Consider the following 16,555-nt stretch of genomic DNA (forward strand, 5'->3'; position numbering starts at 1 on the left):
GAGTGTGGAAAGGACATGTTAAACTGATTAAAATTTGGATAATAAGCAAATTGAAATGTAGCTATTAAGTACTGAGTGAATGAGAGCTGTCAGGGGATGAGCTCCAGTGTGAAAGAGGTCTGAATGAATATCCCAACCAGTTCTGTGTGAGCTGAGTTTTCAATCTAAAACGTTATCTATGGGGTTCTGTCCACCACTGCCCATCGTAGTCTGGGACTACTAGCACAAGGTGTTATTGAGCACGGGGTGTTTTATATGAATAGGAAGTTGCGGCAAGAGAAACATTGAAGATGATTATGGTGCATAGGATGTAACAATATAAATGTCCATGTGGTCTGAACCACTGATAATAGCACGACACTGGGTGGTGTGATGTAAATACCTAATTCCACCACCTCCCGTCGGATCTACAGTGGCTTACGAAAGTAATCACCCCCTTGGCATTTTCCCTATTTTGTTGACTTACAACATGGAATTAAAATTGATTTTTGGGGGGTTTGTATAATTTGATTTAAACAACATGCCTACCACTTTGAAGAAGCAAAATATTTTTTATTGTGAAACAAACAATAAATAAGACAAAAAAACTGAAAACTTGAGCGTGCATAACTATTCATCCCCCCCAAAGTTAATACTTTGTAGAGCCACCTTTTGCAGCAATTACAGCTGCAAGTCTCTTGGGGTATGTCTCTATAAGCTTCGCACATCTAGCCACTGGGATTCTTCAAGGCAAAACTGATCCAGTTCCTTCAAGTTGGATGGGTTCAGCTGGTGTACAACAATATTTAAGTCATACCACAGATTCTTAATTGGATTGAGGTCTGGGCTTTGACTAGGCCATTCCAAGACATTTGAATGTTTCCCCTTAAACCAGTGTTGCTTTAGCAGTATGCTTAGGGTCATTGTCCTGCTGGAAGGTGAACCTCTGTCCCAGTCTCAAATCTCTGGACGACTGAAACAGGTTTGCCTCAAGAATTTCCTTGTATTTAGTGCCATCCATCATTCCTTCAATTCCTTCAATGATACTGCCACCACCATGCTTCACTGTGGGGATGGTGTTCTCGAGGTGATGAGAGGTGTTGGGTTTGCACCAGACATAGCTTTTTCCTTGATGGCCAAAAAGCTAAATTTAGTCTAGTCTCCCAAATGCCTTTTGGCGAACACCAAATGTGTTTTCTTATTTTTTTCTTTAAGCAATGGCTTTTTTTCTGGACACTCTTCCGTAAAGCCCAGCTCTGTGGAGTGTACGGATTAAATTGGTCCTATGGACAGATACTCCAATCTCTGCTGTGGAGCTTTGCAGCTCCTTCAGGGTTACCTTTGGTCTCTTTGTTGCCTCTCTGATTAATGCCCTCCTTGCCTGGTCTGTGAGTTGTGGTGGGCGGCCCTCTTTTGGCAGGTTTGTTGTGGTGCCATATGCTTTCCATTTTTTAATAATGGATTTAATGGTGCTTCTTGGGATGTTTAAAGTTTCAGATATTTTTTTATAACCCAACCCTGATCTGTACTTCTCCACAACTTTGTCCCTGACCTGTTTGGAGAGCTCCTTGGTCTTCATGGTGCCGCTTGCTTGGTGGTGCCCCGTGCTTAGTGGTGTTGCAGACTCTGGGGCCTTTCAGAACAGGTATCCTGAGATCATGTGACACTTAGATTGCACAGAGGTGGACTTTATTTCATTAGTTATGTGACTTCTGAATGTAATTGTTTGCACCAGATCTTATTTTGGGGCTTCATAGGAAAGGGGGTGAATACATATGCATGCACCAATTAACCATTTAACATTTTTAGACATTTTTTGAAACAAGTTATTATTTTCATTTCACTTCACCAATTTGGACTATTTTGTGTATGTCCATTACATGAAGTCCAAATAAAAATGCATTTAAATTACAGGTTGTACTGCAACAAAATAGGAAAAATGTCAAGGGGATAAATACTTTTGCAAGGCACTGTACAGGTTAATGATAACATGTCTCAGGATCTCAATCGAGGGTTACATGTCTCAGAGGATAACATGACTCATTAGAGATAACGAAGATAACATGTCTCATCAGTGGAGTTTGATGGTATAACGCTATTATGTATGTGGAGATATGAAAGAAGAAAGTACTATTCCCGAATATGCTGTTACTAGAGATTGGCGCTGCATGACAAGACCAAGCTAAACAAAGGTAAAAAGAAAGGATATTATCAGCACAAAATTAAGTCAAGGTTGATGGAAAATGCCAAATAATGGCCCCCTATCATATACACTGATAAAATATTGTATCATGTGTGGAAGGCATTAAACGTTTGAATTCCACCAAGTAGAAAGAGAAGAGGTGGAAAGGATGCTGCTGCTGTCTCGTTCTGATGATAGGTCAGGTCAAATCAAATTTTATTGGTCACATACTCATATTTAGCAGATGTTATTGCGGGTGTAGCGAAATGCTTGTGTTTCTGGGTGTAGAGAAATGCTTGTGTTCCTAGCTCCAACAGTGCAGTAGTATCTAACAATTCACAAAAATACACACATCTAAAAGTAAAGAATGGAATTAATAAATATTAGGACGAGCAATGTCAGAGTGGCATTGACTAAAAGACAGTAAAATAGAATACATGACCGACCGGCTGAAATCGGTCTTATGTAGCAAATTGAAAAATTGTGTTTTTTTACATTGTATAAAAGTAGAGACTCAGAGCTACAAAATTGCATTTGAGGAACAATGGGAAAGTAATTCTGATTTGAAAGTTGATAAACTTGTAAACTCACTTGCCTTTCAATGTTTTGGTACCTACTGGAGAGCTCTCCTTTGTCCACACCCTTTCAAGATTGTTCACACACTCTTAAGCCAGCCCCACCCAACTCTTTAAGGATTCACATGTGAAGTCATGTGCTAAGCAGTGAGTAGCGTAGTAAAGATTAATACTAGAAGTGGTAAAGGTAGTAGCCTACAAAAGGAAAAATTCCAGGTAAACAGAAAGTGTCCAGATAAAAATATTTTATAGATATTAGATGATGCTTACCAAGACACACTTGTCTAAATTGATGTGTCATGTGAAAGAAATGCTATAACCTCCAGCCACATAATGCCAAGTGGATGGGTCTCTACAGAAGGTCTAAACAGTACAGCCAAATGGTTACTTGCATAGTAGCAATATCAGAAATGGATAGTGTCAATATAAATAAAATAATAAACAGTATGTACAAGAACAATATCAATAACAAGAACAGTGACAGATTAGGTAGTTATTTGCATACAATCAGGGGTAAAGTGGCTGAGCACCAGGATAACAAAAAAATTGTAGCAGCAACATATGGCACTGCAGATAGTGCTGATTACTGGTCCGTCCGAACCAAGCATGAACAAGGGAATCTATATTCGGAGAGCCTGTTTCTGTCCTGCCCTTGACTTTGGTGCAGGGCATGTGATGTCCATAGCCTCTTTGTTGCAAAACTACCTGATTTTCTCAAAAACATAAGTTTGTCTAGCTGTGTCCAGTCCAGATGGTGCTTGTACAGGCTAATCATCTATGGGAGGAAGGATGTTCGCATTGCGCACCAGCTGAAACCTGATCCCGACTGAGTCCGGAAGCTCTTTGGCGATAACAACATCAGGCTCCAGAGCATCGAAGCTGTAAAACAGGATATAACAAACAAAAACATTTTACATTACAACCTTGCACAACATCATTTCACCTCCCAAGTTTAGATAAGAAGAACAACCTCATACAATGCAATGAAAATAATATTCACCTGAAGTGCTGGTACTGCTTGAACAGTGGCTGTGGAGTCAGGTGTTGTTGTCAGCCATAGCTTTCCACCAGCATCGTACCATCCTCCAGTCCAACCATCTGTGGGATGTTGACCCCTGTCACGGTGCTGTCCTTCACAACACCAGCAATCTCAGACAAAGTGTTCATTCTGGTCTTTCTGAAGCGCTGCTTAATGAGGCCGAAGCACCAGTTGGGGGCAAACTTGGTGTGGCCTGTGAACAGGATGTGAAGGTCCAGACTGTGGTGGAGCTTGCGCATGGTCCGCCAGGCACAATACCAGTGCACAAACTTGTTCTTGTTTTGGCCACTGCAGTTATCACAATTCAGGTCCACACGTGTCCCCCAACTCCGTAGTTGGTGAAGAAATGGTGCATGTAGTTGATGACTGCGCTGCTGCCTTTGCTGGATGACATGCCTTCGTCAATCAAGTAGTTGACTTGTTGTGGCAATCCTTCACAGCAGACACCAAACAAGCCACACTTGCAAGGAGTTAAAAAGTAGATGGGACCTTGCTGCATAGGATCAGAAGGATAGTGCACCTGCAAACAACAAAATAACATTAAGATAAGTTAATGAAAATAAAATGTAAGCCCGACTACACGTACCTCTGGAAAATAAAGAAAAAATGTGAGATCAATAAAAGTAATGCCAATCATGTTGGAGGTCAATTAAATAATCAAAACATGTTGTTTATGCTTTACATACCAAGTGGCATCATAGGGTCAGAAGGATATTGCACCTGCAAACAACAAAATACCATTAAGATAAGTTAATGAAAAGAAAATGTAACATAAAATGTAATGTCATTTTTTAATGCATCATTATCAGGTCATTGAAATAATCAAAACGTGTTGTTTATGCTTTGCATACCAAGTGTTGTCATCGATTCCTTGTAGAGACGCCACACTGCTGCTTTTGTCACATGGGATGGCAGCAGCTTTCCACCAAAGTGTTTGGGTCCTGGGTGGCGTCCAGGTAATACTATTGCATTATCCTCTGCATAGTTGTTGATGAAGTTCACCACTCGCTGCAGGTCCTCATGCTTCAGGTGTAACCTGTGCTTGCTTGGACCAGCTCTCTTTTTGATGGGAGGCATTAGATAATTCTCCTTGTATGACTGGTGGAAGAGAGTCGGGCATGTTCTACTGATGCTGAAAGACAAATTCCAGATACAAATATTTTGGCATTATTATACAACAGATAGCCGTAATCACCGTCAGACACACTTGGTTAAGTTGATGGGTCATATAATCATCTGGCGAAATGGAGTCTTTTGTTTGTACATGCTAGCTAAACAATGATCCATAATCCTAATCCATAGAGTACTAGCAATACAAACCGATTGTCACAGCTAGCTAAACTTAACCAAATAGGTTCAATGTTAGCTAGTTAGCTAGCTAACATTAGGCTATTTAGCAATGCGAAATGTCATTCTGAGAACATTACTACACACAGATCTCAAACATAATGTTAGCTAGCGAGCCAGATATCTAACGTCAGATAGCTAGCTAACAGTAAGCTTTAATTTGCAATGAAAACAACTTTCTGACAAAATTAGAAACGTATAATATCTGAAACTGTAGCTAGACTCTTACCCGCATACATAGATGAATGCTTCATGGCAGACTGCAACCCCTTTCATTAAATAAGATGTCTTGTGTCGTTTCCATTTTGTTTGTACAGCTTGATTAGCATCAAGTCACTCTGGTTCACACTGACTGTGTGCAATGTCATAACAATCAACTTCAACTTTAACCCCCACCCAAACTTTGACCATTTTACTCACCCTAGCAGAGCTGGTTAGGCTGTTTTCATGTTATCCAGAGCATGGTGACTGTATGGCAACAATTTAATTACGCTTTTTTGCCGACGTTTACTGACACCAGTCATTTTCAACCGGTATCATCAGTTATTCTGCACTCTGGCACACTCAGACGAGAGTGCTCTGAAACAATTGTTGCAGTGACGTTCTATTGAAATTGATATTTGCATAGTTGAGTCTTTTGTTAAGTTTTACTACGCAATACATAAAAAAAGCCTTGTTAGACAGGATTACCTATACAAACTGACCAGCTCAAATAGACGGAAGCGTGCTATATGGCAGACCAATCCAAAATCATCTCTCGGCTTGTCCAACCCACTCATAATCTCAGCCAATCATTGGTAGCGAGAAGGTCGCCCCCTTTTTGTGTGGCTTAACCAACTAGGCTTGTAATTTAACAATTGTATTCGTATTGACAGATGGCATACACGTTTGTTATTAAGGTACATGAAAGTTTACATGTTCGAGAAGGCATTTCTGCTAAAAAAAAACAATTTTGATTTAAAAAAAATTACGTTTACATTGAAACGGTTCTCATGTGAAGTAGTGACCCGCGATATACGCCTCGTTTCCTGAAACAGGTCACATACAGTTCACATACAGTGTATACATATGTAATGAGTAAAGCAGTATGTAATATTATATTAAAGTGACTAGTGTTCCATTTTTAAAGTGACCAGTGATTTCATGTCTATGTACATAACGCAGCAGCATCTTGGAGAGTTCATCAATGAGCTTGACGCCTTGATAAGTTCCTTTCCTGAGGATGGCTCACCCCTCACAATTCTGGGTGACTTTAACCTCCCTACGTCTACCTTTGACTCATTTCTCTCTGCCTCCTTCTTTCCACTCCTCTCCTCTTTTGACCTCACCCTCTCACCGTCCCCCCCTACTCACAAGGCAGGCAATACGCTTGACCTCATCTTTACTAGATGCTGTTCTTCTACTAATCTCACTGCAACTCCCCTCCAAGGTAGTGGTCGGAGGACCACTACCTTGTATCCTTTTCCCTCTCTCTCTCCTCCAACACTACTCACTCTGCCCCTACTCAGATGGTATTGCGCCGTCGCAACCTTCGCTCTCTCTCTCCTGCTACTCTCTCCTCTTCCATCCTATCATCTCTTCCCTCTGCTCAATCCTTCTCCAACCAATCTCCTGATTCTGCCTCCTCAACCCTCCTCTCCTCCCTTTCTGCATCCTTTGACTCTCTATGTCGCCTATCCTCCCGGCCGGCTCGGTCCTCCCCTCCTGCTCCGTGGCTTGACGACTCATTGCGAGCTCACAGAACAGGGCTCCGGGCAGCCGAGCGGAAATGGAGGAAAACTAGCCTCCCTGTGGACCTGGCATCTTTTCACTCCCTCCTCTCCACATTTTCTTCCTCTGTTTCTGCTGCTAAAGCCACTTTCTACCACTCTAAAATCCAAGCATCTGCCTCTAACCCTAGAAAGCTCTTTGCCACCTTCTCCTCCCTCCTGAATCCTCCTCCCCCCCCCTCCTCCCTCTCTGCGGATGACTTTGTCAACCATTTTGAAAAGAAGGTTGACGACATCTGATCCTCGTTTGTTAAGTCAAACGACACCTCTGGTCCTGCTCACATTGCCCTACCCTATGCTTTGACCTCTTTCTCCCCTCTCTCTCCAGATGAAATCTTGCGACTTGTGACGGCCGGCCGCCCAACCACCTGCCCGCTTGACCCTATCCCCTCCTCTTTTCTCAAGACCATTTCCGGAGACCTCCTCCCTTACCTCACCTCGCTCATCAACTCACCCTTGACCGCTGGCTACGTCCCTTCCGTCTTCAAGAGAGCGAGAGTTGCACCCCTTCTCAAAAAACCTACACTTGATCCCTCCGATGTCAACAACTACAGACCAGTATCCCTTCTTTCTTTTCTCTCCAAAACTCTTGAGCGTGCCGTCCTTGGCCAGCTCTCTTGCTTTCTCTCTCAGAATGACCTTCTTGATCCAAATCAGTCAGGTTTCAAGACTGGTCATTCAACTGAGACTGCTCTTCTCTGTGTCACGGAGGCTCTCCACACTGCTAAAACTAACTCTCTCTCCTCTGCTCTCATCCTTCTAGACCTATCTGCTGCCTTTGATACTGTGAACCATCAGATCCTCCTCTCCACCCTCTCCGAGTTGGGCATCTCCGGCGCGGCTCACTCTTGGATTGCGTCCTACCTGACAGGTCGCTCCTACCAGGTAGCGTGGCGAGAATCCGTCTCCGCACCACGTGCTCTCACCACTGGTGTCCCCCAGGGCTCAGTTCTAGGCCTTCTCCTATTCTCGCTATACACCAAGTCACTTGGCTCTGTCATATCCTCACATGGTCTCTCCTATCATTGCTAGGCAGACGACACACAATTCATCTTCTCTTTTCCCCCTTCTGATAACCAGGTGGCAAATCGCATCTCTGCATGTCTGGCAGATATATCAGTGTGGATGACGGATCACCACCTCAAGCTGAACCTCGGCAAGACGGAGCTGCTCTTCCTCCCGGGGAAGGACTGCCCGTTCCATGATCTCGCCATCACGGTTGACAACTCCATTGTGTCCTCCTCCCAGAGTGCTAAGAGCCTTGGCGTGACCCTGGACAACACCCTGTCGTTCTCCGCTAACATCAAGGCGGTGACCCGAACCTGTAGGTTCATGCTCTACAACATTCGCAGAGTACGACCCTGCCTCACACAGGAAGCGGCGCAGGTCCTAATCCAGGCACTTGTCATCTCCCGTCTGGATTACTGCAACTCGCTGTTGGCGGGGCTCCCTGCCTGTGCCATTAAACCCCTACAACTCATCCAGAACGCCGCAGCCCGTCTGGTGTTCAACCTTCCCAAGTTCTCTCACGTCACGCAGTGCCCTTCTTTGGGTGTAGGGACTGATCAGGGCCTGAAGGTACGGAGGTGCTGTTCCCCTCACAGCTCCGTAGGCAAGCACCATGTTCTTGTAGCAGATGCGGCCAGGCAGTCATGGGTGAACAGGCAGTACAGGAGGGGGCTGAGCATGAACCGTTGTGGGGGCGGCCTGTCAGGAAGTCCACAACCCAGTTGCACGGGGCGGGGTTCAGACCCAGGGCTCCTGAGCTTAATGATGAGCTTTGAGGGTACTATGGTGTTGAATGCTGTGCTGTAGTCAATGAACAGCATTCTTACATAGGTATTCCTCTTACACAGATGGGATAGGGCAGTGTGCAGTGCTATGGCGATTGCATCGTCTGTGGATATATTTGAGCGGTATGCAAATTGAAGTCGGTCGATGGTGTCAGGTAAGGTAGAGGTGATATGATCCATAACTAGCCTCTCAAAGCCCTTCATGATGACAGAAGTGAATGCTACAGGGCGATAGTCATTTAGTTCAGTTAACTTTGCTTTCTTGGGTAAAGGAACGATGGTGGACATCTTGAAGCAAGTGGGGACAGCAGACTGGGATAGTGAGAGATTCAATATGTCTGTAAACACTCCAGCCAGCTGGTCTGCGCATGCTCTGAGGACGCGAAAGGGATGCCTTGAGAGGGTTAACATGCTTTAATGTCTTACTCATGTCGGCCAGGGAGAACAAGAGCTCACAGTCCTTGGGAGTGGTGGCACTGTGTTATCCTCAAAGCGGGCGAAGAAGGTGTTTCGCTTGTCCGTGAGCAAGATGTCGGTGTCCGCGACATGGCTGTTTTTCAAATCAAATCAAATCCTTGATTGTCTGTAGACCCTGCCATATACTGTAGACCTTGCCGCATAGGCAGGCGGGTAGCCTAGTGGTTAGAGCGTTGGGCCAGTAACCAAAAGGTTGCTAGATCAAATCCCCAAGTTGACAAGGTAAAAATCTGTCATTCTGCCCCTGAACAAGGCAGTTAACCCACTGTTCCTAAGCCATCATTGTAAATAAGAATTTGTTCTTAACTGACTTGCCTTGTTAAATAAAGGTAAAAAAAAATTAAAACATACGTGTTGTGTCTGAGCTGTTGAATTGTTACTCTGCTTTGTCTGTGTACTGACATTGTGCCTGTTTGATTGCCTTATGGAGGGAATAACTACACTGTTTGTGTTCTACCATATTCCCAGTCACTATGCCATGGTTAAATGCGGTGGTTCGTGCATTTAGTTTTGTGTGAATGTTGCTGTCTCTCCACTGTTTCCAGTTTGGGTAAGTTAATAGTCACAGTGTGAACATCATCCCCTCATCCCCTATACACTTCCTGATGAACTCAGTCATTGTATATGTATATGCCAATGTTATTCTCAGAGGCTACCTGGAACATGTCCCAGTCTGCGTGATCAAAACAATCTTGAAGCATGGATTCCGATAGGTCAGACCAGCATTGGATAGACCTTAGCATGGCTACTTACTGTTTGAGTTTCTGCCTATAGGAAGGGATGAGCAAAATGGAGTCGGGATCGGATTTGCCAAAGGGGGGTCTTGTAGCCATCCCGGAAGGGTTTGAGCGTTTTAGCAGCATGAGTACTACAGTCATTGTGTTGATAGAACTTTGGTAGCGTTTTCCTCAAGTTAAAAGTTAAAATCCCCAGCTACAATAAAGGCAGCCTCAGAATATGTGGTTGCCAGTTTGCACAAAGTCCAGTGTAGTTCCTTGAGAGACGTCATGGTATCGCCTTTAGGGGGAATATACATGGCTGTAACTATAACTGAAGAGAATTCTCTTGACAGGTAATACGGTCAGAATTTGATTGTGAGGTATTCTAGGTCAGGTGAACAAAAGGACTTGAGTATCTGTACGTTATCACAATCACACTATGAGTAGTTAATCATGAAATATACACCACCGCCGTTCTTATTCCCGGAGTTCTTTATTTCTGTCTGATCGATGTACTGAGAACCCAGCTGGCTGTATGGACGGGGACAGTATATCCAGAGAGAGCCATGATTATGTGAAACAGAGTATGTTACAGTCCCTGATGTCTCCCTGGAAGGAGATCCTCACACTGAGCTCGTCCACTTTATTTTCCAGAGACTGAACATTAGCGAGTAATACACTCGGAAGCAGTGGGTGGTAAGCACGCCTCCTGAGTTGGACTAGAGGTCCACTCCAAATACCTCTTCTCCGCCGGCGGCTTCTTGGAGCAGCCTAAGTTCAATTGCCCTGGGGGGTATGAACAAAGGATCCAATTCGGTAAAGTCATATTCCTGGTCGTAATGCTGGTGAGTTACCATTGCTCTGATATCCAAAAGTTCTTTACGGCTGGATGTCTTAAACCTCTTGATGTTCTCCGTCCCGTATGCGGGATCAACATCCAGCGTAAAATCATTTCGCCATATTCATAACCGAACAATAGAAAAATTTCATATTTTCTTTTTTTCAAATATAGGACTATTTTATATCGTTTTATAGATACACCTCTCCTGAATCGAACCACGTTGTCCGATTTCAAAAAGGCTTTACAGCAAAAGCAAAACATTAGATAATTTTAGAGGAGTATATATCGTCAAAGTATTCACAAAGCCATTTTCCGACCAACCACATGCATCACAAATAACCAAAAAACAGCTAAATGCAGCACTAACCTTTGACAATCTTCATCAGATGACACTCCTAGGACATCATGTTACACAATACATGCATTATTTTGTTCGATAAAGTTCATATTTATATATAAAAACAGCATTTTACATCGGCGCGTGACGTTGAGAAACTATTTTCCCTCAAATGCATCCGGTGATCAGCGCTACAATTTACTAAATTACTATTCGAAAACATTTTTCAAATGTAATATTGTCATTCAAAGAATTATAGATGAACATCTCGTGAAAGCACCTGCATTGCCAGATTTAAAAATAATTTTACTAGGAAATCACACTTTGCAATAAAAAGGGATGCTATACTCAGAGAAATAGGCTAGCAATACAGGTCTGCGCCATCTTGGAACAATCGAATATCAAATCTACTCTTGTATATTATTGTAAATATTCCCTTACCTTTGATTATCTTCATCAGAAGGCACTTCCAGGAATCCCAGGTCCCCAACAAATGTAGTTTTGTTCGAAAAAGTTCATAATTTATGTCCCAATAGCTTCTTCTTGTTAGCGCGTTCCGAAGGCACCTCAAAATGTTCCGTCGTGTGCGGGACTCCTCCTAACGAAAGCCCCCCAAAAATATATTTAAGTTCGTTCAAACATGTCAAACGTTGTATAACATAAATCTTTAGGGCCTTTTTCAACCAGAGCTTCAATAATATTCCATGGGGACGGTTGCATTGTCTTTCAAACGTTTAGAAAGGGGAGGGTAGCCGGGGCGCCCGCATCATAATGGTGATGGCCCTCCCCATGTGACCAAGATCAACAGCCTCTCTTTCAGTCAGTTTTCACAGTAGAAGACTCAAACCACTTTGTAAGGACTGGGGACATCTAGTGGAATCCATAGGAAGTGCTCAATGAACCATAGCTCACGGTGTGATTTATTGGCAAAGTGCTGAAGTTGAGTCCGCAAATCAGATTACCACATCCTGTTAGAAACTGTCTCGGGGTTTTGACTACCATATGAGTTCTGTTATACTCACAGACACCATTCAAACAGTTTTAGAAACTGTAGGGTGTTTTCTATCCACATCTATTAATTATATGCATATCCTAGCTTCTGAGTTTGAGTAGGAGGCCGTTTAAAATGGGCACGTATTTTTTTCAAAAATCGCTGTAGCGCCCCCTATCCTAGGCGACCGTCAAGAGGATAACACACAACAACATTCTGGGTTAATAATGTAAGAAAACAAAATACTGCAAAGTTGCTTAGGAGCTAGAAGCAAAGCTGCCATGTCTGTCGGCGCCATCTTGCATCCCAGGTACAAATAATCTTGACGGTAAATTGCTTAGAGTTACAACCAACCACATATTCACCCCAATTGTAATTGGTGCTTGGTGTGTGGGATGTGCCCAGAAATCTGGAAAGAGTCAAAGGTCATTCCACTACCTAAGGGAAACAAATCTGCCTTCACAGCATGTTGCCTGTGTTAAGATGTGTTAGGATTCGGCATGGGCCTTCAGATCCTCAAAAAGTTCAACAGCTGCACCATTGAGAGCATCTTGAATGGCTGCATCACCGCTAATTGAGGGCCTGATGATTAGTTGACAAGTTGAATCCGGTGTGCTTCAATAAAACTGTGTACTGTTGGGGGTACTCGAGGACCAGAGTTGGGAACCACTGGCCTGAAGTATGATGGCATTAGCATTATGGGCATTTGCAATGCACATTGTTTACATATTGTTGAGCTTATGTGTTCTAAATTTAAAAATGATAACAGTAGTAAATGTAAACTCAGCAAATAAAGAAGCGTCCTCTCACTGTCAACTGCGTTTATTTTCAGCAAAGTTAACATGTGTAAATATTTGTATGAACACAAAAAGATTCAACAACTGAGACATAAACTGAACAAGTTCCACAGACATGTGACTAACAGAAATGGAATAATGTGTCCCTGAACAATGGGGGGTCAAAATCTAAAGTAACAGTCAGTATCTAGTGTGGCCACCAGCAGCATTAAGTACTGCAGTGCATCTCCTCCTCATGGACTGCACCAGATTTGCCAGTTCTTGCTGTGAGATGTTACCCCACTCTTCCACCAAGGCACCTGCAAGTTCCCGGACATTTCTGGGGGGAATGGCCCTAGCCGTCACCCTCCGATCTAACAGGTCCCAGACGTGCTCAATGGGATTGAGATCCGGGCTCTTCGCTGGACATGGCAGAACACTGACATTCCTGTCGTGCAGGAAATCACGAACAGAACGAGCAGTATGGCTGGTGGCATTGTCATGCTGGAGGGTCATGTCAGGATGAGCTTGCAGGAAGGGTACCACATGAGGGAGGAGGATGTCTTCCCTGTAACGCACAGTGTTGAGATTGCCTGCAATGACAACAAGCTCAGTCCGGTGATGCTGTGACACACCGCCCCAGACGATGACGGACCCTCCACCTCCAAATCGATCCCGCTGCAGAGTACAGGCCTCGGTGTAACACTCATTACTTCGACAATAAATGCGAATCCGACCATCACCCCTGGTGAGACAAAACCACGACTCGTCAGTGAAGAGCACTTTTTGCTAGTCCTGTCTGGTCCAGCGACAGTGGGTTTGTGCCCATGGGCGACGTTGTTGCCGGTGATGTCTGGTGACGACCTGCCTTACAACAGGCCTACAAGCCCTCAGTCCAGCCTCTCTCAGCCTATTGCGGACAGTCTGAGCACTGATGGAGGGATTGTGCGTTCCTGGTGTAACTTGGGCAGTTGTTGTTGCCATCCTGTACCTGTCCCGCAGGTGTGATGTTCGGATGTACCGATCATGTGCAGGTGTTGTTACACGTAGTCTGCCACTGCGAAGACGATCAGCTGTCCATCCTGTCTCCCTGTTGCGCTGTCTTAGGCGTCTCACAGTACGGACATTGCAATCTATTGCCCTGGCCACATCTGCAGTCCTCTTGCTTCCTTGCAGCATGCCTAAGACACGGTCATGCAGATGAGCAGAGACCCTGGGCATCTTTCTTTTGGTGTTTTTCAGGGTCAGTAGAAAAGCCTCTTTAGTGTCCTAAGTTTTCATAACTGTGACCTTAATTGCCTTCCATCTGTAAGCTGTTAGTGTCTTAACCACCGTTCCACAGGTGCATGTTCATTAATTGTTTATGGTTCATTGAACAAGAATGGGAAACAGTGTTTAAACCCTTTACAATGAAGATCTGTGAAGTTATTTGGATTTTTACGTATTATCTTTGAAAGACAGGGTCCTAAAAAAGGGATGTTTCTTTTTTTGCTGAGTTTATATATCCAGTGCATTCGGAAAGTATTCAGACCCCTTGACTTTTTCCACATTTTGTTACGCTACAGCCTTATTCTAAAATGGATTATATTAATGTTTTTCCTCATCAATCTACACATAATACACCATAATGATGAAGCGAAAACAGGTTGAAATTTTTTTTCTCCAGATTTATTAAAAACAGAAGTACCTTATTTACATAAGTATTCAGACCATATGCTATGAGATCTCAGGTGCATCCTGTTTCCACTGATCATCTTTGAGATGTTTCTATAACTTGATTGGAGTCCACCTGTGGTAAATTCTATTGAATGGACATGATTTGGAAAGGCACACACCTGTCTATATAAGGTCCCACAGTTGACAGTGCATGTCAGAGCAAAAACCAAGCCATGGCTTGGACAAAAAGATTTGTCCGTAGAGCGCCGAGACAGGATTGTGTCGAGGCACAGGTATTATTACTGCACTGTTTTAAATCTGAGATGGCACATGCCCTTGTGCCCCCTATGGCCATGACACCTCTGGGAGGTGTGTAGCTACTTTGTTATGAATTTGACATTATATGTCATTTGTTGGATGGAGGAATATTATTATGATACATGTTTTTTTATTTTGAAACCTTGATGAAAACCATTTGTTTTTTTCTGCTCTCTTGACATGACAATGAGTGGATTGAATACTGTGCGGATGCTGTGCTTTACTGATGAGTATATCTGCTGTATTGTTGGAGTTATCTTTCAGTGCTCTCTCTCCCCCCTTCCTCATCAGCTGCAGCAGAAGAATGGACTGATCTCCATCTCCAGTCTGAATGGGAAGGCAGATGAACAGACAGAGCTCAATGACCACTCAGAGGACAATACCCTGGCAGAGGAAGGTTAGAGAGACAGTTGTTTATTTATCTATGTGATTGTGATTGTCTGTGAGCTTGTGTTTATGTATGGATTTGTCTGTTTGAGTTTGTCCCTGGTCTTATTTGTGCGTTCGATGTGCAGGTGGGTGGGGTGTGTGTGAGAGAGTGTGAGTGTGGTATGGCCCCTGACTGACACAAAATACAATACCACCCATGTTCAGCCTCTGGCCCTTCGTGTGTGGGTGTGGGTGTCTGTGTGATCTGTAGATCCCTGCAACTATGTCCCTCTAGAGCCTCTTGATCCTTCACTAATCTTTCTGTCAATGCTGATGTAACGATCGTCTTAGAGAGGTGACCAAGATGCAGCGTGGCACGTGTTCATGATTATTTATTTAAATCAAACAAACCCAACAAAGGCAAATGAAAGCGCACAGTTCTGCCAGGTATAGAAACACAAAACAGAAAACAACTACCCACAAACACAGGTGGTGAAAGGCTGCCTAAGTATGATTCCTAATCAGAGACAACGATAGACAGCTGCCTCTGATTAGGAACCATACTCGGCCCAAAACATAGAATGCCCACCCCACACCCTGACCTAACAAAATAGAGAAATAAACCGTCTCAGGTCAGGGCCTGACAGTACCCCCCCAAAGGTGCGGACTCCCGGCCGCAAACCTGAACCTATAGGGGAGGGTCCGGGTGGGCATCTATTCTTGGCGGCGGCTCTGGTTCGGGGTGTAGCCCCCACTCCGCCCGCTGATCCCCCCGCTTCTGTGTCGCCGGAGGAACGTGACCGTGGATCATTGCCGGAGACTCTGGGCTGCAGGCCGCCGCTGAAGACTCTGGGCTGCAGGCCGTCTCAGGGGGTTCCGGACTGCAGGCCGTCTCAGGGGGTTCCGTACTTGGGACCGTCGCTACAGGCTCCATGCTGTGGATAATCACTGCAGGCTCCCCGCCATGGATCACCACTGGAGGCTTTGTGCCATGGATCATCACTGGAGGCTTTGTGCCATGGATCATCTCTACAGGCTCTGGGCCATGGATCATCCCTACAGGCTTCTTGCCATGGATTATCACTTGAGGCTCCGGGCCATGGATTATCACTGGAGGCTTCGTGCCATGGATCATCCCTACAAGCTCCGGGCCATGGATCATCACTGGAGGCTTCTTACGTGGTGCCGGAACGGGTCTCACCGGACTGAGGAGACATACTAACAGCCTGGTACGTGGAGCAGGCACAGGGCGTACCAGGCTGAATAAACTCACTGGAGGGAGAGTGCGAGGAGCAGGCACAGGACGTACTGGGCTGTGGAGGCGCACTGGAGGGAGAGTGCGAGGAGCAGGCACATGCTCACCACGATAAGCACGGGGAGTTGGCTC

General features: G+C 44.5%; 1 protein-coding gene across 1 annotated transcript in view; it reads left to right on the plus strand.

The window, feature by feature from the left end:
* Window positions 1-16,555, plus strand: part of LOC115174453 (A-kinase anchor protein 12) — a 59,031-nt gene that overhangs the window by 20,448 nt on the left and 22,028 nt on the right. Inside the window, exon 2 of the mRNA XM_029732985.1 lies at window positions 15,091-15,196. Within this exon, the coding sequence (XP_029588845.1) occupies window positions 15,091-15,196 (106 nt within the window). The remainder of the gene's footprint in view (window positions 1-15,090; window positions 15,197-16,555) is intronic.

Source organism: Salmo trutta, chromosome 35, assembly GCF_901001165.1.
Source record: "Salmo trutta chromosome 35, fSalTru1.1, whole genome shotgun sequence".
In the NCBI taxonomy this organism is placed as follows: domain Eukaryota; kingdom Metazoa; phylum Chordata; class Actinopteri; order Salmoniformes; family Salmonidae; genus Salmo; species Salmo trutta.